Here is a 23,204-nt window from a genome sequence, read left to right as displayed (position 1 = left end):
TTTCCTATTGACTGTTTTAAAACCAAATTGTTATCGAAGCTATAATAAATAGTCATAAATAACTCAAACTAATAGAAGGGCAGTGAAAAAATTAATTAGTCAAATTAGTCCAAAAAAAAAAACAATTGATATCTAAAGTAAAACATCTGAGATGTAAAAAAATATCGAGCTAAGTAAAAATTTTATGGCACTTGAAATGAAAGTCAAAATTTTTCTTGGGAGTTGCTCTTTGGTAAAGATATTTTGAAGCAATACCATAAATGTTTACTTTCCAGTTGTGATCCAATGACTAACTATAAGTGTACAGTGGATTTATCCACTTGGTCACTGGTGGATCTTAAATTAATAAAAGCTATTTTCTGAAAGTATAGAGCCTCTCATGTGACATACACCATAACATTTTGTTATGAAATTGTTATGAAAGTGTTTTTCTTACTTCAAATTTGATCAATAGTAAACTTCGAGGTCATAGTCACCAGAGTTGAAAGAATTTTACCGACTCCAACTCCGCCCAAAAACATCTGGCTCTGCAACACCACAACATCTGACTACAACTCCACAACATGGCTTGAATATTACTTTAAAAAACAATAAAACATTTCAGAAGTAGACGATGAATGCTTAATTTCCTCGAGGCAGCATCTGGAGTCAACATTAAGCACAGTTGTGGTGAAACTGACAACTATAGAAGATAGGTTCATTGGTTTGGAACAGGCCTGTTTGGCTACTTTATCCTTGGCAAAATCATTGAAGAATGAATGTTCAAATATTTGAATACAACTATATAAACTGGAGCGATGAGAATAACTTTTGCTAAATGACATTGGTGAATTGCACATTTTTGCTTACAATAGACTTAATTCCTCAAGCAAAAATAATTTGATGTTTAATCATAGTGTCCCATGCGAGTTAGAAATTATCAATTAAATAGATGAGATAGGCGACATATCCAGACAAGATGCAGTCAAAAACTCCCAACTTCAGGGGGAAAAAATTGAGAGTTTTATTGTATTCAATTGTCATCATGGAAAACTCAAAACTGTACTTTGGAAACTCAGACAAAAGTTCCAACAGGTTGGCAGAGATCGACAGGAATCATTTAGTTTGCCACTATATGAAATTGATTAATTCAATTCACATTTTTGCCATATGAAATTGGTTGCTCACTCATCAGGATTATCGCTCAGTAGGTAGATGAGTTTATTTATGTGATGATGTTTGATTTGTAGATGATAAGCATTATACATTTTCTATTTCAGAATCCTGGCTTATTGAGCTTCTTCCTCCTTTTTTATTTTAAACATTTTTCATGCATCAGATTATATGACAGGATTTTTGGTTATAGTTATATAATCTATAAGTGTTTACTTTCATATTTTTTGTATCTCTGTTTACTTTCATATTTACTGTTACTTTTATTCCTATTTTTATATATTTCAAGAATTTATTTTGTTTAATTTTTCAAAAAATGTCATTGTTTGATTCAATCATTCCATCATCAAATATACAGACTAAGTTGATCTTAAAGATGATCTTAAAGATGGTCTTTAAACTGAAGATCGAAAACATTAGTAAAAATAATCTTTTTTCAAATTAAAACCTTACTGGAATACGATTTAAGGCTTTTGATTGAAATTTTTATTATATCATTCCGGTCTACTAAGTGCTGTTTTAACTCTGTTAAGTTTTGTTCTAACAATAACTGCATAAGTGAAAATATTATAATTTTATAAAATATAAAAAGAAAATAATTAATTTATTCACAAAACTTTTTATAAATTATGATGTATGTAATTTCTATTGTGCATAAGTTGTATAAATGACTTAGTTATGTTGATATTTTCTTACACATAGAACACATTTACAAAGTCATATACAAATAATCACAAATATAGCTGTATGCAAAAATTAGGTAATTTCAATATAGTTTTTTTTTAAATACATTTTATAATTGTACTGATTCAATATAAAAAATTTAAAAACTTAAAAAAGATATAATACATTGTCCAACTGTCTGATGTTGAATTGTCATATACCGACAAGAAGGGTATAGGTTTATGAATTTAACAGGACTTGAAGTATATCTAAAGTCATTGGAGTATTTAATTAAAGAAACCATATGGCAGAGTCCCACATGAGTGAGATACAGCTCTCTGTCAAAATTCAGAAAGTGACATGTAAGAAATACTGAATAGAAGAATACTGTTTTCCAAATTGTGCAAGACATAAAATTTTGTTATTTACTTATCATTTGGTGCTAGTACAAATTTTACTGTTGCTATTTAATCATTTATAGCTGTTGAAAGCAACATTTAACATAGCTATTGTTAACTTTCTCACTTTGTCATGTAACTAACTAGAATTCAAATGTTAGAATCAGAAGTGTATGAGAAATGCAGGTAACTGAAAATTCAGCAAACAGGTAATTCTGCATTTTATTTTATTAAAAAGACGCACTAAATTCATTCTTAATACTCGGCCTGTAATTCAAAAGCAAATAGAGTATTTACAGTCTCTATTTTCAAGCCTTAATTTGTGTGAAATGATAAGCGCTCATAAAATTCACATTCATCAAAAGTAAAGCCAAATTTTTCTGGCTCATGTTTCAGCGTAAGAGATTCTTTATTGATTTCAGTTTGGAAAAATATGAATCATAGATACATAGTTCATATGAATCAATAGATACACACACAAAAAGAAACTCAGTGTAACAAGCTTGGCACAAGTTTATTAATAAGGTCTGAAAACTGCAATGCTGTCCATCCTTTTTTCTTCTTCGATCAACCTCAATCATTCACTTTCCACATTAATGTCATCATCACAGAATTCATTGAAAATCTTAATCAAATTTAGAATAATTTTTAAAATTCTTAGCTTGGTGAATTTTCCTTTAGGTTTGGTAACTTGTACTAATATTCCAACTCATCCAGTGCCACCTTCTGAGAGTTCATTGCTTCTCAAATATTTCTCATCCCATCTTTTCTAGATGCCAGAGAAATTTGAAATTGCTTACTAGGCTGAATCAAGGTACTATACATCCTATCGGAGCTCATTGTTATGTCTCAACAAAGTTAAGTTTGTGTAATGTTTCAGTTGGCAATTTTTCTGACACCAGTGTAGTGTTCCCAGTTGGCCTAATTAACATCAGTGTAAGGTGCCCAGTATGGAGTTTTCTATGACCTTTTTAGCCTTCTTATTGCCAAATGTAAGTGATTACATTCAGAAATTTCTGACACCAAGTAGGTTACACCTACTACTAAAGTTTTTGAGTGTTTTTGTGGATGACAATAACACAATCTTGTGTGTGAGAGTAGAGGTAAGAGGATGGAGTAGGAAATGACAAGATTCAGTTGAAGGAGTCACTCAACACAGTTAACTATACTTAAACATTTATTAGATGGTGCAAAAGTTTGTACAGTACATTACACAGCTAAGTAAGGGGCATAATGTTTGCTTTTGTGCACATTATCATCACAGAGAGAGAGTTCACAAATTTTGGTACCTTAAGAGAGTGAACTATAAATCCCACATTGAGGAGAATCAAAAATCAATCCTTGATGTCAATTGACAGTTCTGGAGAGTAGTAGCACACAAGCAGAAGGATGACAAGAAGTCCAAAGGAGGCACACAAATTAAACTGCAGATGGTAACAGCTCGCAGGCATAGATCTTAAAGGCTTGAAGAATGGACAATAACTGACTAAAATCGGCCATTCCTTGTCATATTCAAAGGTGAAAATTCCTTACAGGTCACTAAAAGTCTGGTGAAAGATGTGATAAGGTGTCACTATTGACTCTGAGAAAGCATAATTTGACACTTTCTCAAGTCAGAAAGTTGACATTTACTAGCTTCTGATGAGGTCATGAACCTGTTGTTTTCTTTTAATTTGTTCAATTGTATAATTAAGTTTAGTGTGACTTTCTATTGCATATAGATAACACTATTTAAGCCTATAGATAACACTCCTTATGTCAGCCTAGATAAAAATGTAAATAAGAGCCAAACCAAACATTTTGAATACATTACTTGAAATTATTGACATGACTCCAATAGTATGGAGGCATGAAATGTCATAAACTTGTAGATTAGTCTGACATTCCTGTGCAATCTTATATCACTGAGTTGGATTGTATTTGCTCCTGTTACTGTTGAATAATTTTGAGAACATTTGTGCAGTAATATTAAATATAGTCAAATCTCAGTTTTCAAACTTAAATTCATTCCTAAAAGTTGTTCATAAACTGATTTGTACTCAAACCAAAACAAATTTTCCCTTAAGAAACAGTAGAGTAAAGATTAATTCATTCCTGACCTTCAGAATAAAATTTTCTTTTACCTATTTAGCTGTATTTCATGCATAAAAATGCCTACAAATACAATATAATAAAAAATTATATATATATAGAAAGCAAAAATGTTCATTCACTGCCAATTGAAACTGAAACTAACTCTTTATAAAAAGAAGTGCTATAATAGAGACTCAATTCTGACTGCCTGTATAAAATATAACCAAATTAATCAAGATGGATGACAAGTATTTTATTCATACTTTCCAAAATATTATCTTTCAATTGCTTTGATTTAAATTTTAGTTTTAGTTTCGGTATAAAAACCAGTTTTAATTAACTGGCTACCTAGTATTAATAAATATTAATATTATATTAATAAATTTTTTGTTATTTAATTTGAGTCAAGCACATTTAGCACAGATTTGTGGATGTCATTTGTATTATGCAAATGTCAATTAATGGTGTTTTTATTAAATAATTTGATTTAAATTCAGTTGTGACATGTACCATTAAATGGAAGTAGTATCTTACTCGCATGTGTATTGAAATCTAATTTGAATAACAACATTGTCAATGGTTCATGTCATGATGTCTAATGAAACATGGCCACTAACTTCTGAATTGGTAGTTTCATTGTTGATTGGTCAGCCATCAACTTTCTTTGGCACAGGGAAGTACAGGGATTTGACCATCTGTGTCTCTTAATCTTGGTCAGCTCTTGTCAAGTAGCTTGTTCGACAACAGAATTATTGTATAGCAACTGGGACAAATATGGTGTTCAAAACCCAACATTTGATTGTATTATAATTTATATTTGTTGCATTTATTACAGTATTTATGTATTACTAAGTTGTAAATTTTTAATTATAGAAGTCTTCAAATTTACCAACAGCAGGGTGTCACCCACAGCCAACTTTTAGAAGAACAGAAAACCGAAAGCGGAAGTAGCTGTTATGGGGGACCACTGAGATTTAAGAATACTTGCATTTTATTTATACAGTGCAAACAGAATGGTAAAGTCTAATTATCATTACTTTATCCGATTGTCTGTCATGTTTACTTAACGTATAAACTGTCAGTTTTGAACGAGCGCCTGGATTCCCGTGTGGATGACATGATTAAAATGGGACTGATCGAGGAAATTCAGGGTTTTTACAAAGACTACAGAAATTATACTACATCCAATAACATGTAAGAATGTTTCTGTAAGTTACTTCATTTTGTTACAAAAATAAATGTGATTCTTCTAATTATTAGTCTGCCGGATTACACTTACGGCATCTTCCAGTCAATAGGATTTAAAGAATTCCACAAGTATCTAATGCTTCCTGATGATGAGAAAGAAACAGAAGCTGGAAAGAAATTATTTGCAGAAGGTAAGGATTTCTTTAAATTACAAAAAAAGAAATTAAAAGTTGTTCATATAATAGAAAATTTCAAATTTGCTTACATTGTGAGAAACTGATTTGTACAATAGCTTGGCAACTCTTACTTAAAATCTATCTTGGCACTTAGGAAAATTTACAATATTTCACAAAGTGTATCATGCATTGCTTGCTATTTCGAATGCACATGTATGCACTCTGTATATACCATAGCCTACAAAGAATAAATAAGCCTTCTCATTATGCCCCATTCCTTGTCACCAATTTTGTAATTTTTTCCACTAGAGGTACTGCATGCCCTCCTATTATCAATTTATCATTGCAGAGTTTTGTGTAAGTTTGATAAAATAGGAAAATTTATATAAAATTATAAACAGTTTTTACTACTGTTATATACAACAGAGGAAAGTATGGCTATTGGTTCAAATAAGACCCCCCCCCAAGGTTTTAATATTTTCGTCTTGGGATCTTAAAATGTTGAGAAATGCAAAAAAATTTACAGGTTTTTCTGTATGAATGGATGTTAGTGAGTGAGTGTGTGTGATACAATTTGTTACCCTCTTTGAAGCTTAATATCTCCTGTGTTTTATGTTGAAAATGTCTGAAATTTTGTAGGGAAGTTTATGTATTAGAGGATTGATGCTAAAAGATTTTGGTAGTTAAAGGAAAATCGTATGTCATATCTTGAGTACAGTTGGACTTAATGGTAATTTTATTCATTATTAGCTTTTACAAATTTTTATAAAACCTATCCCTACCCTCAAAATTAAGTTTTTTGCCATTTTATAGTAATTAAAAATATAAAAACTTTTAATAATAGAATATCATAACAGATGGTGCCACAAGCAGTTTTAAATGTTACTGAGAAAGTTAAGCAACTTGTTGCTGGATTTTTACTTTTAGTGACTAAAGTGGCAAGCTGTTGTGTTCCATATTGCACTGAAACTCAAAAATAAGCCACTGGATGTTAGTTTTCATGAATTTCCTAATGATCTAACAAAGGAAAAAGCATGGGTCAGAGCTGTAAGTAGGAAGGGCAAGAAGACAACTTGTAAGTAACAATGATCAGACAAATGCTATTAATGTTATCCAGTCAATGCATAAAATATTAACAACTGAAATTGTTAAGACCCCTAACAGCCAACACCAAATCAACTTGTAGTATCTTTATGTCAGCAAGCAGAACAAGCAGTTCACTCATCTATACTGATAACACCACTAGTTTTGCATCCGCCCTAGTTCATTTGCTACTAAACCAAGCCTAAATGAACTAGAAGAATTACTAGAAAAAGAGTTGAAGTACATAGAATGCGAACCTTCAGAATGTACTGAAACAAGCATTACTTCAGCTAGTACTCCATACATTGCTGGGTATATTGTGAAAATTATTGAAGAAAAGGTGGACTGAGAAAAATGCTTACAAACTATCTATTACTTTTTATTGAAATAAAGAACTTTACATATGGACTTCATGAGAAAATAATATGGCTGACTTGCATGCAGTTTGTTTACAAGAAAAAACATTTACTCTTCGGCTGCGTGACAGAAGGCACCTTGTCATATTTTTTCTTTTTATTATAACACTTCCTCCAAAAGAAAAAATAAGACTTGCTTAATAATTACATGGTTATAACCTTCATATAGCAATTTTTTTCTTAGTAAATCAAATCAGACACGTTCAAGCGGCTTCGTCAGCAGATCAGCTAACTGGTTCTTTCCATTGATGTGCTCCAATTTGAGTTCACCATTTAAAAATCTTTCGTGTACATAAAAGTGTTGAACCTTGATATGTTTGGACCATTGATGAAATTTTGGATTCTTTGCTAGCTTTATGGCACTTGCATTGTTAATATAAAGTATTGGGGGCTGCTCTGGCATTTCAATCAATTCAGACAATAAACGTAGCCAAATTAATTCTTTTGTTCTTTCACTTGCTGAGATAATTTCTGCTTCAGTTGTGGAAGTTGTCACAGCTTTTTGTAATTGGCTAGTCCATGATATAGCTCCACCCGAGAATTTTGCAATGATTCCAGTTGTTGAATGTCTTGTCTTTTTGTCACCAGCAAAATCAGAATCACTGTAGACTTTCAGTTCTTCTTCTTTATTATAAATGATGCCCCAGTTCATACTACCTTTCAAGTACCGAAATATACGTTTTACCCAATTCCAATTTTGAATAGTTAGGTTCTCTGTAACTCGACCAGCTTTATTCACTGCAAAGGTGATATCTGGACAAGACACTGTTGCAAGATACATGAGACAGCCCACTGCCTCGTTGAGATCACTTTCTTCACAGCTGAATCAAATACAGTCTCAACTACTGTTGAGACTGCATTTGATTCAGCCATTTGGAATCTTTCTAATATTCTTTTTGTGTAATTTTCTTGACTTACTATAATTGATCCATCTTCATATTGTTTTATTTTCATTCCAAGAAAATTGTCAAGAGACCCCGTCGTCATATTAAATTCTTGTTGCAGAGCTCTCAAAAAATCAGCAATCTCTTTCCTGTTGTTGCCAACAATAAGACCACGTTACACCACTGCCTTATCTACCTACACAACCAACCCGGATATTCACGCAGAACTATCCAATGCCAGATTAATAAATACCGTGTTTCCCTGAAAATAAGACAGTGTCTTATATTAATTTTTGCTCTGAAAAATGCGCTAGGTCTTATTTTCAGGGAATGTCTTATTTGTTCCAGAAAGAAGAATTCACATTTATTATTGAACAAAAAATTCCCAAGTCGAACTTAGACGAGAGTGACATATATCCGGTGTGTCGAACTGTCGCCTTTTTATAGCGTCAACATCGGACTCGATGACCAATTAGTGCTTACTGAATTGTAGCACTATGCAAATGTAATGTGGCGTGTTCCCGGCCGACCAATTAGCCATCACCAGCCGTAACGTTATGCAAATCTGTGATTCCCAAGCCATAGTCTTATGCAAATCATGCCGTGTGGCATAATTGTCTGCTGACCAATCAGTGGCTGTACTTTCAAAAAGCCAACGGCCACTTTCAAACATCTGTCGATGACCGTTACGACTAAAAAATACTTCGCTAAATCTTACTTTCAGGGGGAGGTCTTATATTTTGCAATTCAGCAAAATCTGTGCTAGGTCTTATTTTCGGGGAAACACGGTAGAGCTTTTCATATGGACCACATCAGAGTCCTTGAAGCCCTGGAAATTTACAAAGCTGGCTGGACAGGGAGAGGTATAAACACCAAAGATGGCAACGCACTTTCCTATGCTTGGCGCTACGTATGCGAAGAACAAGAAAACGATGATGATACGTAACACGCGCATGAATTCGAATATTTTAAAGCTAAACGTTCATTCTAAGAATGGAATCCAATTGTCCTTTTAACCTGAAGCAGACCTCGACTGAGGCCGAAAATGTTTGTTTTTATGAATAGTTAAGAAGTACCGGACAATAAAGGTTTAGTAAGTACGATTTTATGCAAAATACCAGTATTCGGATTAGAAGATTTGTGGCCATCATCTACATAAATTGTGATGTAGAGTCGCTTTTTATTCTGGTTTCGATAAAAAAGATAAGGATCTGCAATACTGTTTTGAAAACTTGCTTTCTTCATAAATCCGATGAATCGTTTATTCCAGCAATGCGGTGCCTGCTTAAGCCCATACAGACTTTTTTCAGGAGACATACCCGACTGGTACCATACCAGCCGGGTATGTCTCCTGAAAAAAGTTTGAAACTTTCTGGTTGTTCCAAATACACTTTCTCTTCAAGTATGCCATTCAGGAAAGCTGTCTTTACATCAAACTGTTCCAATTGCGTATTCTTTGCAGCTGCTACCTCTAACAAGGTCTGAATGATGTCATAGCATGCAACAGGACTAAATGTTTCCTCATAGTCAATTCCTGGTTTTTGTACATAACCTTTTGCAACTAACCGAGCTTTGAAATGAGTGCTTCCATCGTTTTTAGTTTTCTTGTGCAAACCCAACAATTTTTCAAAACTTGTGCATTCTTCAGACGTTCAACTTTACACGTGGACTTCACGAGAAAATGACATGGCTGACTTGCATGTGATTTGTTTACAAGAAAAAATGTTTACTCTTCTGCTGCATGACAGAGGGTGCCTTGTCATATTTTCTCTTTTTATTATAACACTATCTCTGTCCAATAGTCCATCTCTCCTTTACTGGCCCTCATCAATGGAAAAGACTGAGGTGGATTGAGATATCCAAAGCCAAAATTTGTTCTTCTCTTAAGAAGAGTTGAATATGCAGCATGCAAGGCTACAGATTACTTGCTACACTATTCACAAATATTGAAAATGTTGAAAATATGAAAATGATTGGTCTTTACCATACCTGCAAAAAAATCCAATTTTGCAAGGATGTGGTAATCGCATCAGTACAGTAGCTAGTCTAATACTAGAAGAATTTCTCCGGCCTTATATTCAAGATTATGTATTTAACCTGACAGATAAGCATGGCTGCAAAATTAAAACAGCTGGAAAGGGTAAGAATCCTTACCAGCTGTTTTAATTTCACTGCTAAAGGGAAGAGATGTTACCCAATCAAGAAAAATTATAAAAGTATGTAATCAAAGTAATATTAAAAAGTCATATTATTGCTGTACTGTTTATAAACACAGAAATAAAATACAAATTACCAGTGCTAAAATATAATTTCTTTATTTTAATTTTTTGGATATGTCATAAAAAAATAGTTGGTGATAATGTTTAGTAAACCTTAACTTCTTTCTGAGATTAGTTGGTATCTTTTTCAGTACCTTTAATAAGCAGGGAGTGTATATGAAATTTGATCAAAATATATTTATTATTAGATCAAATTGATAAACTTAAGTTATTGTTTCAGGACTTATGTCCACTTTTTTCAGATATTAACGATTTTAGAGTTTAGTAGCCTACACACTTATCAAATGTTTGCTGAATAGATTGCAAGTAATGCCATCCAAGAGGCTTGTTTACTTTAGCAACGATAAAACTTCCCATATGAAGGAGAAAAGGCTTGTTTGTTCTTTGTAGGCTATAGTAGAGGAGAAGGTGGTATTATGGAACACTGCGGGTATTATGGAACCTGTAGCGGAATGTGGCTGAACTGAACTAGGCAGACATCCATAACAAGGGGAAAACCCGTTTTACTTCAATTAAACGGTTGTTCGCATTTAATCAGCAAATTTGTTTTTTTCAAAATTCGCAAGTTTTGAATGCTAAGTGAATTTAATTATTTTTAAAATATAAATCGCGTAGTTGTAGGTTCACTGGTGCATGTATTCCGTTCCAGAGACTTAGGGATACATATTAATCTGTGTGGATGTTCACGTTTTTTAAATTTTGGTCTCGACAGACATAAGTTAATTCGAGATGGCGATGCATGAAATACGGACCCCATTGGTGCTTTTACAGTAATATGGAACTCAACTCCTCCGAACTTTCTATTTGCAAGCAGACATTCCTCCAGAGCAATTTGTGAAAAAGACACTAGGTAGAAAGCCAATTCTTCCCGAGAATATCGAAAAAGAGCTGCTGGAATATATATTGTTGATGGAGGTCATATTTTTCTATTATAAAAGCATTTTTGCGATAAAATACATTGGAGTAAATAATTTGGTAATTATTTAACATTTGTTGTCCTTTCCTATTTGTTTTTGGCTACATTAAAGCATTTTTTTGAAAATATACAGTAAGGTTCCATATTACCACCCGATTTTCTCTAAGCCTACTTTCGGACTTTTTGTACAAAAGCCTTCAAAAACCATACTTATAATTACACTAGCGAAAAATCCAATTAGGAACATTTAGTTTACTAGTTACCAGTACTTTTCGCACAAAAAATGTGGGTGTAGTTACGATACCTTGTTTACAATTCACTAAAATATAATTGGGGTTCCATAATACCACCTTCTCCTCTATATACAAATACAGTTGTCCCTTGATAATCCGACAGGTATGGGACCAAAGGGATGTTGGATTACCAAAAGTGATTACATATTTGGCATTGTTTTGCTAGCAGTAGCCTACAATATTCCCTACTCCAACTGTTCAAACAGAACTGCTCACAGAAAACACACGAAATGTGTGTCATCATGTAAGAATTGGGTGGGGAGATTCATGTCGCGATATGCTTCTGTACAAGCAGAGACATAACGGGGACAGGGACTATGGTTACCTTGATGGGAGGTGTGTTGGACTACAAAACGTCAGACTATCAAGGGACAACTGTACTGGAAAAAATTGGAAAATAATATGTTCCATATTTGTGAGATGGTCTAACAATGCTTGACAAATATGATCATTGGCAGTCTTTTGACTCATCAAGATTTGTTCCAAAACTGCATAAGGTGATCTTGGAACAAATCTTGATGGGTCAGGTATCATATGTCCTTGAATTTCAAGCATCAGATAATCATTTTTGTTTGAAATATATATAAGAAGCATATTTGACTTAGCATATCTATTTTCTATACTTTCAATAGGTTTGTTTATGATGAAGTTGGTTACAAAACGCTATTCGAGGAAACAACTCAAATGGATAAGAAACAGGTTTTTGAAACGTAGGAAGTTTTTAAATATTTTATCTTAAATGTTATCTTAAATTTATTGACTATATAATAGACTATATTACAGTCTAATTGTGTTTTTACAGAAGAGCGTAATGCTCCTCCAGTTTATGGTTTGGATGCCACCAACTTAAGTCTGTGGAAAGAGAAAGTCTTAGATCCAGCTACCATTGTCGTCAATGCACTCCTTAAAGTAAGTACACAAAAGCAATGTGGATTTGAATTTTTTATGTTAAATTGATTACAATATTCTTTCAATAGATCGTTCTTCGAATGAGTGAGTGTGGAATCAGTTTTAACTTGATGTAATGAAAATAGAGTGGTTAAAAATAAAATAGTTATTATAAATAAAATATTATACAGTAGAGCATCGATTATCCGAATGTCGATCAACTGAAATGTCAATTAACTGAAAGCTTTCCAGTCGGCAAATTTAAATTTCTGCTAGTGCTGTGGCACTGCAATCTTTGTCTATGTCTTGGCTACTCCAATATTATTTTTGTTGGTGCACATGTTTTAGCTGGCAGCACTGAGAGGGTACTTAAGGCCTTACATGCCAGGATTTGAACGAATTTCAACGTGGGACAGGTTAATATATTTTTATCGTGCATAATCGGTTATCCAAAAAAGTGATTTTCCGAACAACCCCAGTCCCCAATTGATTCGGATAATCGATGCTCTACTGTAATTTGACATCAAATTATTATAATTATTTTATTGTCATAATTTGACATCAAAACTTTCTTCTGTTTAGGAACATAGACCTCCCATTGAACCTTTACCAATCATACAGACACAAGCAAACATTAAGCAGTTATTTTTTTGTGACTTGTGTCAGAAGAGTGTCGTCGGTACAATGGTTTGGGAAAGTAAGTTGAATTTCAGAATAATTTAGGTTCTAAAGTTGTCAACCCTTTTGTTGTATTTATAATAAACATGTTTCATAAAAATCCACAATAAATACATACATACATACATACAGGGTTAGAGATATTACTTGACTCTAGCCTGTTACGAATTTTACATCTTCAGATGAGGCTAGATAAAGCCAGGCTTATCTTCTGATTATGTAGAACTATTCTTTGTAAATCCTAGGATGACAACCATGTGTCCTCTTGTAGATTTTTACTGTAGTGGTTTGACCCAAAATAGCCTGTGCTGCCTTAATTTGGTGGCCTAAGATGCTCAGCAAGGACTGTCACAGTTGCAAACTTTAGTGTATTTTATGCATTGTTGTTACCGGGTCATGTTCATATACCTAGATAGTTCTTTACACAGTCCCCATCAAGTTCTATTGGGTCTTCTGTGCATCCTGCTTACTCAGACTAAGAAGGAAGGGCTCACATTTAGTGTACTGATCAACCTACTTCTAAACAAAGTACTGTTTGATATTTGGCTCTACTGAGGAACATGAAGGAAGCCCTCTTTTTTTCATGAACTCCAACAATGTTATCTTGGTTTAATATTTGACAGGCATTATCTGGTCTCCATTCCCACTTGCATTGACTGATATAAATAGGGTGACCTTTCATTCACAGGATATAGCTGGTTTACACGATGGAGCCAAAAATGATAGTGGTACAGGTGCTGGCGTTTGTGGTAATGATTGGGCAGGGGCTTTTTTTTTGTCCCACTAAGTAAATACTCTACTGTGCTTTAAACAGTTTCTAGCTTTTATTTTTTATGTTTGCACTATTTTATGTAGAGGTCCCTTAATTAGAGTATCTCCATTGTTTCTGACAGTTGAGCTGCCATAAAGGAATTTGAGTCTTGCAGGTTACTTCTGTACTTGTTTGGAAGTGTTGCATCTCAGTAAGCTGACTACTTAAGAGAAGCTTTCTTTTGGGGTTCCAGAAAACAAGGATATTGCTGGCAATGTAAGTACTGATCTTTGGACCAAACAGAGAGTTTCACATTCCTTTGTAAGGTCCAAAACAACTCTTGGAATGATCAGAAGTAGTCCATTGTTTTACAACTCGAAAAAAATAAGAAATATTACACAGTGGAGGTTAACTCCTAGTTTAAAACAGAGAAATATCTTTGCCTACCTTCCTCTCTGGATGATCTATGAGGATGAGTCAAAAAGTTGCAGCTGACAAGAACTTTTCATTGATAAATGTATTTACATGAAATCTGGTGACAACATTGGTAATACTTCTGGTTACAAGACCTAGCAGATTTGTTGACATGGCTGTAGAGGTTGTGATCTATTTTCACAGTTGTGAAAGATGTCGCATCATTTGAATGTAGTGCCCAAATTAGATACTGTACTTTTCATCTTTAGTATAGATGGGTATAGTGTTAAACTTCCTCACTGTTTACAGAGCAAAATTCTTAACGATAGAGATTTATAGAGCTACATTTTTCCCAATAATAGTTTTTGGTATGCTAAACAAATACTTTGCCACTGTTTTAAAGTTATGTTCTTTATCAAAATATTTGTATTTCTGGTGTACACCATTACACCATTTAGTTAGTTGTTGTTCTAATTCTAAATATGAAAACTTATTATCAATTGTTCGAGCAATTCATTAACAGGTAAACTGCAAAATCTTGTATGCTGACGCACCAAAACACATTTTTAAAGTTACGAGAGAGTTTTTGTGTATCTAAAATGCAACAAAAGGGTTACGATCAAATTAACAGATTATACTAAACTTTACGATTTTCAGAGCATCTGAAGTCACGAAAGCATGCAAAAATGAAGAAGAGAGTGGCCATGGAACAACAGAAATGACCAAAAACTTCATCTATATACTTTACTAAAAATATTTTGAACATTACTCAAAACAAAACAATTATAATGTTATAAAATCCAGAATGGACCATATTCTGAAAAATTAATTTCCATTTGGTTCTTTTAGTGTAGAATCCAATGAAAAAGTCTTTGATTATATAATTTATTCCCCGATGCCAAAATATCACCATTACCTCAAGACATAATCAAAGGCTGCTTTTATTTTTGGATCTATTTTTAATTCAACAAAATGTTTTGTGGAGTGAAAAGGTGTTAATAATAATACAAATTAAACCAGTTATTATTATTGTCTTAATTTAAAGTTTTGCATTCTAAAAAAAATAAATACATTATATGCAGTGTTTTGGCACATTACCCATTTGAGTGCTTACAAAAAACTTGTTCATTGATTTCCCGAGTCAGACATTTAGTGGGTTTTTGTGTGTATGCTTCATCTCTTGCATTATGTAAAGAATACTTGATAGTTACACAAGCTGTTTAAAACAGTTTTTTTTTTTTTTGTTTCTAACGGAATCAAACATTTTAGATAAAGATTTTTAGTCTTTCAGCAAAGTTGCAGATGTTAAATCCCTATGCTATTTCATTGAGACCTACCAAGTGCTTTGTTTTATTTGAGTAGAAGTTTTAATTTGCCTAATGACTGCATAACAAAATATTCTGGAGATTATTGAACTATAATAAATTGATTATCAATTTTTGTAATGTGTGTAGATTTTCATGTCATCTATCCTAAAATATATTTAAAAAAATGGCAATCAACACATGAAAGTAAAAGTCAAAATTATTCAGTTTTGTAAGATGTTTTTATTACTATGGGATATTCAGCTTAAAAATCACACACGCCTAATTTATACTTAAAAGTTAGTTTCCATTTACAGTTTTGTGAAAGACCGTCTCGCGTTTAGACTTTTCTCGCCATTGCTTTCGAAATTTTTTTGGTGCCGCCTCCCTTCTACGGAAAAAAATGTACATCCTGTCGCGAGCGTTCTCTCAATTGTCTCTTCGTCCCGGACCCAGGTTGGATCTTCTGACGGCCCTCTTGATCCTGCGGGTAGGCTGGGCGGTTCCGCTGGGACTTGCCCTGAAATTGAAGAGTTTGAGTTTAGGAGCCCCAATTGCAAACAGAATTCGGTCAAGTACTCACGTGAAAGAAAACGGGGTTCCCGGTGAGGCCACGTTTGTGGCAAAGTTAAAACTGGGTGCCGACGTGGACGGCGTGCTGAAGAAGTTCTGTGAAGGGGTAAACGAAAAGTTGAAACTCGGTTTGGGTTTCTCCTGATCGTTTCCCTTGGGTGCGGCGAACGTCTTCTGCTCGGCCTGGGCCGGGTGGAAACTGAATGCAAAAGACTGCTTCGCCGCCTGGTCGCCTCCGGGCGGTTTTTGTTCTTGACTAGCACCGAAAGTAAAATTCGATTTTGCAATATCTGCAGGTTTTTGTTCCTGTAAATGTGCAATTATCAAAATTAATATTTAATATTCTTAGAAGAATGGTGACTAAGAACTATAACTTTGAAAATACACTACTTATATTTGATGACTACCAACAACAACATATGTCCCGAAAGCACTGCTTGCCAATTTTAGAGAGGTTGCGGCCAACGTTTTCAATGTGAAAACGTATATGTCAGACGTTCAGCACCACCTTCCTGTATACCTAAAGTTTGAAAATGGCATTTGTAATGTCAGTGGAATCATGCTCGACGTTCCAAACGTCACTGTCAAACTTTTGGGCTTACAGGAAGGCAGCGCTGAACGTCCGACATACATGTTGTCACGTTGAAAACGTCGGCCGCAACCTCTCTAAAATTGGCAAGCAGTGCTTTCGGGACATATATGTTGTTGTTGGTAGTCATCAAATATGTCCCAAAAGCACTGCTTGCCAATTTTAGAGGTTGCGGCCGACGTTTTCAACATGACAACATGTATGTCGGACGTTCAGTGCTGCCTTCCTGTAAGCCCAAAAGTTTGACAGTGACGTTTGGAACGTCGAGCATGATTCCACTGACATTACAAATGCCATTTTCAAACTTTAGGTATACAGGAAGGTGGTGCTGAACGTCCGACATACACATTTTCATATTGAAAACGTAGGCCATAGCCTCTCTTTTACCTTTCAATCAGATGAAAAAACTTTTTCCATCATACAATATTATATGGGTTTGTACTTAATGACTTCCTTTTAAGTAAGCACTTGAGTATACATGTCTCAATTTCAGAAATGGAAAGAACAAGATACTGTCCAAACCCCATTAACCATAGTTTTAATGAGGAACAGTACATAAGAAATCTACTTACCTTTTTATAAATATTTTTATTAGTGATTCAAAACTAAATGGGTGAACTCGTATGCAATGAAATTTTGTGCCAGATCAGCACAATTCTCTCGAGTCTGCGTCCAAGCAATGCTTGTTTGGAATACTTAAACTAAGGATTCTCACACTTGTTTTTGCTTATAAAGATTTTGCAAGGAATAGAGAAGATTCAGTTCATGTGTCAATCTTCAGAGAATGGACCAAATATAGTAAATTGAATAAAACTCATACTACATGTATGGTTGAATTTTGGAGTTAAACTAAACTACAGTACTTTTTAATCCAATCCATTCTAAAGAGATCTTTGGATTAAGAAACCATTAAGGAAGTCAAGAACTCTACACAAAACTTTTACAACAGCAAAAGGTCATTTCCCACTGGTCTCTATATTTAATTTGGTTACAAATTTTGATTTTATTTTACTGAGCAACCAGATCATTTTAGAATAAAAAATATACTTGTTCTAGTGAAAGACAACATTTGATAAATTTCTAGACTTTAGATGAATCCTTTGTAAAAATTTTCTGAAAATTACCGCCCATAACAAGATACTGTGCAGTAGAGTACACATATGAGTATAAGTAGTAGTTGCATTCTGATTTTAGTGCCATATTATTATAAAAATGTTGCCAACACCCACAGAACAATCAATGCTAAGTGGAGAACATTTTCAAAATACAGTAGAGCGTCAGTTATCCGAAACAATTCCAGTCAGCAAATTTAAATTTTTGCTAGTGCTGTGGCACTGCAATCTTTGGCTACTCCAATATTTTTTTGATTGATCTGTGTATTTTAACTGGCAGCACTGGCAATTTTGTGTGTCATGCTGAATCGAACATTTTTGATACTAGATTAACTTCTAAGAGCCGCCGCAAACTAGCGCTTTGCGATAGCAAAACGCTAGCACAACCGATGACGTCGAAGGCTCTACCCCTTTCTTCTTGCCCACACTATTTTTCCTTCGCTAGCGCAGCGATACGAGAGTACGCTCGCTGTTCACAGAATTCAACAACTAGAGCATTTACGCTAGCAAGAGAGAGCAGGGAAGACGGATGAGTACATTAACATGTCACATATCGAAAAATAAATAATAGAATTTTATCGATGTACGTAAATTACATGATTAATACATTCAGTATTGAAAAGAAAATACTATAACCGTTGTATGTAAATACAACCGTTGTATGTAAATACAACGGTTATAGTTTTCGGCTAGTTAAGCCTAACTAGGCTTAACTAGTAAACATGTTTTTTCCATGCTGTTTCAAAGTTCGGAACGAAAACTGACTGATTACAAGTACAGTGGGTGATCGGTTAACGAACAAATCGGATAACGAACACTTTCGCAAAAGATTTTTATGTTCGGACAACGAACACATGATCGGATAACGAACACAAGAAGCGACGTAAATTAATGAATACCGATTGGTCTTCCCTTGTCTTCAGGCAACAATTCGAAACTTTTCGGAGTGTGGGAGACGTCGACATCAACGCTCAAGCCGATATATATCGATCGGATATTATTCCAATATTTGGCCAAGACATAGCCAAATATTGTAGCGCCACATCACTAGTGGACATTTGAATTTGCCGACTAGAACGCGGTCGGTTAACCGATGTGACGGTTGATCGGGGGTCAGATAATCGATGCTCTACTGTATATGCATTTAAGTTACTAATTGGCAAAATGCGATATTCCAAAGTAAAATGGAAAGATTCTTACCTGAAGCGTGCCAAATCGGAAGACATTGCCAGAGGGTTGCTCAGATTTCGGGGAATTGAACTGAACTGCTGGTAGGGCCTGAAAGCCAAATCCTTGTTTCGGCTGATTGTTGTCATGTCCAAAAGTCGTGGTCGATGAATTGTTGCCAAAATTTGAGAAGGATACTTGAGAGGTTGTGTTTGGAGTGAATGGGTTTGGGGGACTGATCACATTCTGCTGCGTTGAGACAACAGAAAATGGCACGGGTGAGCCAAATGTAAAGACATTGTTGACTGTGGTGGGTTTGAAGATGCTGCTTGTTGTGACAGCAGTAGAACTGAATGAAAATGTTGATATCGGCTTCTGGGTGACATTTGTGGCCTCTTTGTTCTCACTAGTAGTTTCCACTTTCTCGGGTAAAATAGTATCTAAGAAAATCAATTTTTATAGAAGTTAATAAATTTCTTTAAGATTAGACAATAGGAAAATTCTCTAGGATATATACAAAATAAAAATGCACATGATATTATATTTACTATTTATTGCATTAATTAGTTTTTTATTAGACTTTAAAACATTTAATTTAGATTTATATATTCAGTTTAGAATTAACTCAAGATTCCAAAATCATATTTTTCTAATTTTATTTCTAATCATAAAAATAGTAATATAATATTACTATTACCTCTGTTAGAAATATCAACAATCTTTGGTGGACTTGTAAAACTAAATGAACATCCAGTGTTTGAATTTGCTGAAGCAGTTGGATCTTCTGCATTTATTTTTGGAGGTGATGCCGCAGTGACTGAAACAACTGGCTGAGTTTTTCCAAAACTGAAAATGGATACCGTAGTAGTGGCAGTGCTCAGAGCCAGAGTACTGGCAGGAGCAACAGATACAACTGGAGCAACTGAACTGACAGCTGGAGTAGTCAGAGATGACTGAGAAACTGGACTCTTCAATGAGGCATAACTGGCTGCTTCACTCTTTGCAGTATTCAACTGATTTCCAAACAGTTGTGGCACCAACTTGGGTGGTTCAAAAGCTGGAAGAGACTTGCTACCAAAGCCAGTAGTCTGTGGATTCTCCGAACTTCCAACTCCAAATTTTATTTTTCCATTTGTTAAATTATTGCATTCACTATTGACCTGAAGGGATTTTCCACCAAATGTAAAGGCACTGGATGACGTGGAAAAATTCGAAGCATTGAATTTAAAACCTTCAACTGGTTTTGAATCGGTTGCCTTGCTTCCAAATGTAAATTCCTGCGACTGCTTACTAGTGCTAAGGCCACTGGAAGGAGTCATTCCAAATTTAAATCCCGAATTGTTGTTGTTGAATGCCGTATTTTCCAGAGAAAAGGAAGAATTCTGTTTTTTGTTGCTTCCAAATTTAAATCCGGAGAACAGCTGTGTTGAATCTGAAATTATTAATATCAGAAGCTTAATGTTTGAAATGTTAAAGGAATAGAAGTTACATAATCATTAAAGTAACATCTTTGTTATTACTGAAAGATTTTCATTAATTAAAATTAGAAATATGATACTGACACACTTCTATTGTTATCACTTTTCAGTTTACTATTTAATTTGTACATTACAGTACAGTATTAACAAAATTACAACATGTTTAGATTTAGTAGTCCAGCTGTAATTGGCTATTAAAGATATCAATGCATTTAATAAATATGAAAAATACATAACAGCAAGCACATCATAACATTTTGTAATAAATAATAAAGTTATGTAAATTGTAAAAATATCAATACTTCAACAGACCAATAGTAATGTAGATATTATTGACCATTACAATTTATATATTGAATCTATTAATGTCGTTATTCTGCTGCCAACAATGCAAATCAGATTTCTCGACATTTTTTGTTTTAATTTTTCCTTAAAATATTTTATAACTTAATTTTTTTAAAACAAAACATAAGAATTCAGATTGTTCAAACAACATTATTTTTACTCCATTTCTCACAGTCACTATTAAAAAAGACTTTAAATAATGAGTCCTTGAACTGATGCTTTTTAATGTACAATCAAACCCTGATCATACATTGAAAATTATGGTGATCGAACCTTGATTTGGTCACTGCAATTTATTTTCCTCCAAAAGTAGTAAGATCAACTGTGATGCTGTACTGAAAGACCTCAAACAATAAGAATTATATAGAAAAATGTGTGTAGACCTCATTGTTTGCCTTATAAATCACTTGATTTGATAATAAAGCATGCTATCATTTGTAGAGGGTGACTGGATTTTATTTACTGAAATGTAATGTGTTGTTATACTCACATTAATTGATCACATAGTCCTTTTGCATATTCAATATGTTTTCTCTGGGTTTTGCTTATTGTTTAACCTTGCTTGTTCAATCAAATCTTGAGCAATCTCATTTGCTTTTTTCCATAGAGAGTAATTCCAAGAAAGATTAAAAATCTTGCAGCTGAAGTCATCTAAAACAATTACTAGAAAGTTGGCCTACAGGTTTTATGTTAGATGAAATAATTACTGGGCACCAATAACTTACTACTCATCAGTGCACTTCCTAAGAACAAATTTAACAGAGACATGGTCTCTCCATGTCCTAAAGCCATTCTGATATATATCTATCACAACTGGATCCACACAAGATGTTTTATCATTGTGAAATATAACTTTTTTCTACATCACATACATGCAACTTGGTTTAATCATATATCCAACAGATGAGGAATAAAATTGGAATTAATTATATGCAAAACAAAGAAAAATATCCCCACCAAATGATAATTTGCTCAACTTTTTTTTTTATTTGGCTATCTTGAATAAAAACTCTCAGCATGGTAGCTGGTCTATAGAAAAAAGTGAACAGGAAAGATCCATTGAGATTTAATTAAACAAGCATTTTGAGACTGGTTATCATTGTGCATTGCCATTTTCAGAGCACAGGAAAAACAGATCAAACACAAAATCAATGACTGTGTAAAATTGCTCTCTGTAATAATTCACAAAAACTGAATGAATGAAGGTGGTACTAATTAGGAATGCACTATATTGAAACTCAATTGTACTTTTGACAAAATCTCTTTAACAGTACAAGATAGAAATATGATTTAGGCATCAAGTTTCTACTCTCTATGCCTAAAATACATTTCAAGATTTGTATATCCAAATAATAGTTTCTGTAATTTCTTTATGACAATTATCAGTTGGCATTTGAAAATATATATTTTACAGAAATGTTTTGGGAAAGAAAAATACAATTGATTTATAGTACCATAGTTTTTATCATATGGTAAACTATAGATTATAATTGAGTTAATTGTGAATTTAACATTTAAATTATGCACAAATATTTATTGATTTTTAAAATTTTTTAAATAGAATTTCTTTAATCTTCTCTATCTTCACACTTTTTTAAGAATGGAATAATTTAGAAATTCTGTTACTATATCAATTAAATCTGAAATAAATTAGTAACATTGAGACTCAAATTAATTTTTCTGTTCTCAGTAATCTTAACCTGTAACAATATGTTTTTACTTCCAAAAATAATCATTTGGTTGAGAACATTTAATTTCAGCATTAGGCAATTATTTTTATAATTTTAAGTTAAACTTTCTTTAACTTAACAACATCCATAATACATTTCTATTAAATATTATTACTTTACACTTTAAACCTAAATGGGAAGTAAGTATGTTTTTATGTAACAAAATAATAAAAATTAGAACAAACATTTAAATTTTTTGTATATTCACCTGAAGGTTTAGATGTAACACATCTCAAAGTTTCACAAGCAAAACATCTTAATGCACTGCTAGGATTCTGAGCAAAACAGACGTCACAGTCCCAAGAGTCAGGTGTTGATTTAAATTTCGTGTCAAATTTAGTTGTCGGTGCCTAAAAATGTTTTTGTCATTAAAAATTTGAATTCAAATTCCATTTTAATTGATGTTAATGTAGACTTTTACCTGTTCCGCAACGGGTGATTTCTGATGGGGGTTTGGCGTTTCACACGCCAAACATTTTGAATCTGTCTGTTCATTAAAGATCATACAGACGGGGCATGACCAACTTCCTGATGGTGGTTTAAACTTATCTCCAAATTCTAGAAAGAGAAAATAGTATTGTTTCATAAACTTAGCAAATATTTTTTTTAAATACAGACTTATTTTTATGAAAATGTATTTAAAAAAGTGTATAT

The 23,204-nt window shown here is 33.5% G+C and overlaps 2 protein-coding genes across 4 annotated transcripts in view; one reads left to right on the top strand and one right to left on the bottom strand.

Moving 5' to 3' along the window:
* LOC111618242 (tRNA dimethylallyltransferase-like) overlaps positions 1 to 15,372 on the top strand; it is a 38,070-nt gene extending 22,698 nt beyond the window's left edge. For 2 of the 3 annotated variants that reach the window (XM_023359724.1, XM_023359726.1), the window contains exons 5-11: positions 5,160 to 5,302; positions 5,369 to 5,480; positions 5,547 to 5,665; positions 12,154 to 12,231; positions 12,324 to 12,430; positions 12,992 to 13,106; positions 14,910 to 15,372. In XM_023359724.1, the coding sequence (XP_023215492.1) occupies positions 5,160 to 5,302; positions 5,369 to 5,480; positions 5,547 to 5,665; positions 12,154 to 12,231; positions 12,324 to 12,430; positions 12,992 to 13,106; positions 14,910 to 14,974 (739 nt within the window). In that variant the 3' untranslated portion in view covers positions 14,975 to 15,372. Of the gene's footprint in view, positions 1 to 5,159; positions 5,303 to 5,368; positions 5,481 to 5,546; positions 5,666 to 12,153; positions 12,232 to 12,323; positions 12,431 to 12,498; positions 12,543 to 12,991; positions 13,107 to 14,909 lie in introns of all 3 variants that reach the window. The other variant, XM_023359725.1, reaches the window with a different exon arrangement.
* Positions 15,373 to 15,760: 388 nt separating this feature from the next.
* Positions 15,761 to 23,204, bottom strand: part of LOC111618240 (nuclear pore complex protein Nup153-like) — a 96,650-nt gene continuing 89,206 nt past the window's right edge. Inside the window, exons 19-24 of the mRNA XM_023359723.1 lie at positions 22,972 to 23,108; positions 22,759 to 22,900; positions 19,695 to 20,429; positions 19,031 to 19,437; positions 16,140 to 16,435; positions 15,761 to 16,076 (exon numbers count right to left, since the gene is read on the bottom strand). Coding sequence (XP_023215491.1) covers positions 15,986 to 16,076; positions 16,140 to 16,435; positions 19,031 to 19,437; positions 19,695 to 20,429; positions 22,759 to 22,900; positions 22,972 to 23,108 — 1,808 coding nt within the window. The 3' untranslated portion in view covers positions 15,761 to 15,985. The remainder of the gene's footprint in view (positions 16,077 to 16,139; positions 16,436 to 19,030; positions 19,438 to 19,694; positions 20,430 to 22,758; positions 22,901 to 22,971; positions 23,109 to 23,204) is intronic.

Source organism: Centruroides sculpturatus, unplaced genomic scaffold, assembly GCF_000671375.1.
Source record: "Centruroides sculpturatus isolate CEXI.00-Female unplaced genomic scaffold, Cexi_2.0 scaffold205, whole genome shotgun sequence".
In the NCBI taxonomy this organism is placed as follows: domain Eukaryota; kingdom Metazoa; phylum Arthropoda; class Arachnida; order Scorpiones; family Buthidae; genus Centruroides; species Centruroides sculpturatus.
Note: the sequence above shows the minus strand (reverse complement) of the source record. Positions and strands in the feature narration are given on the sequence as shown.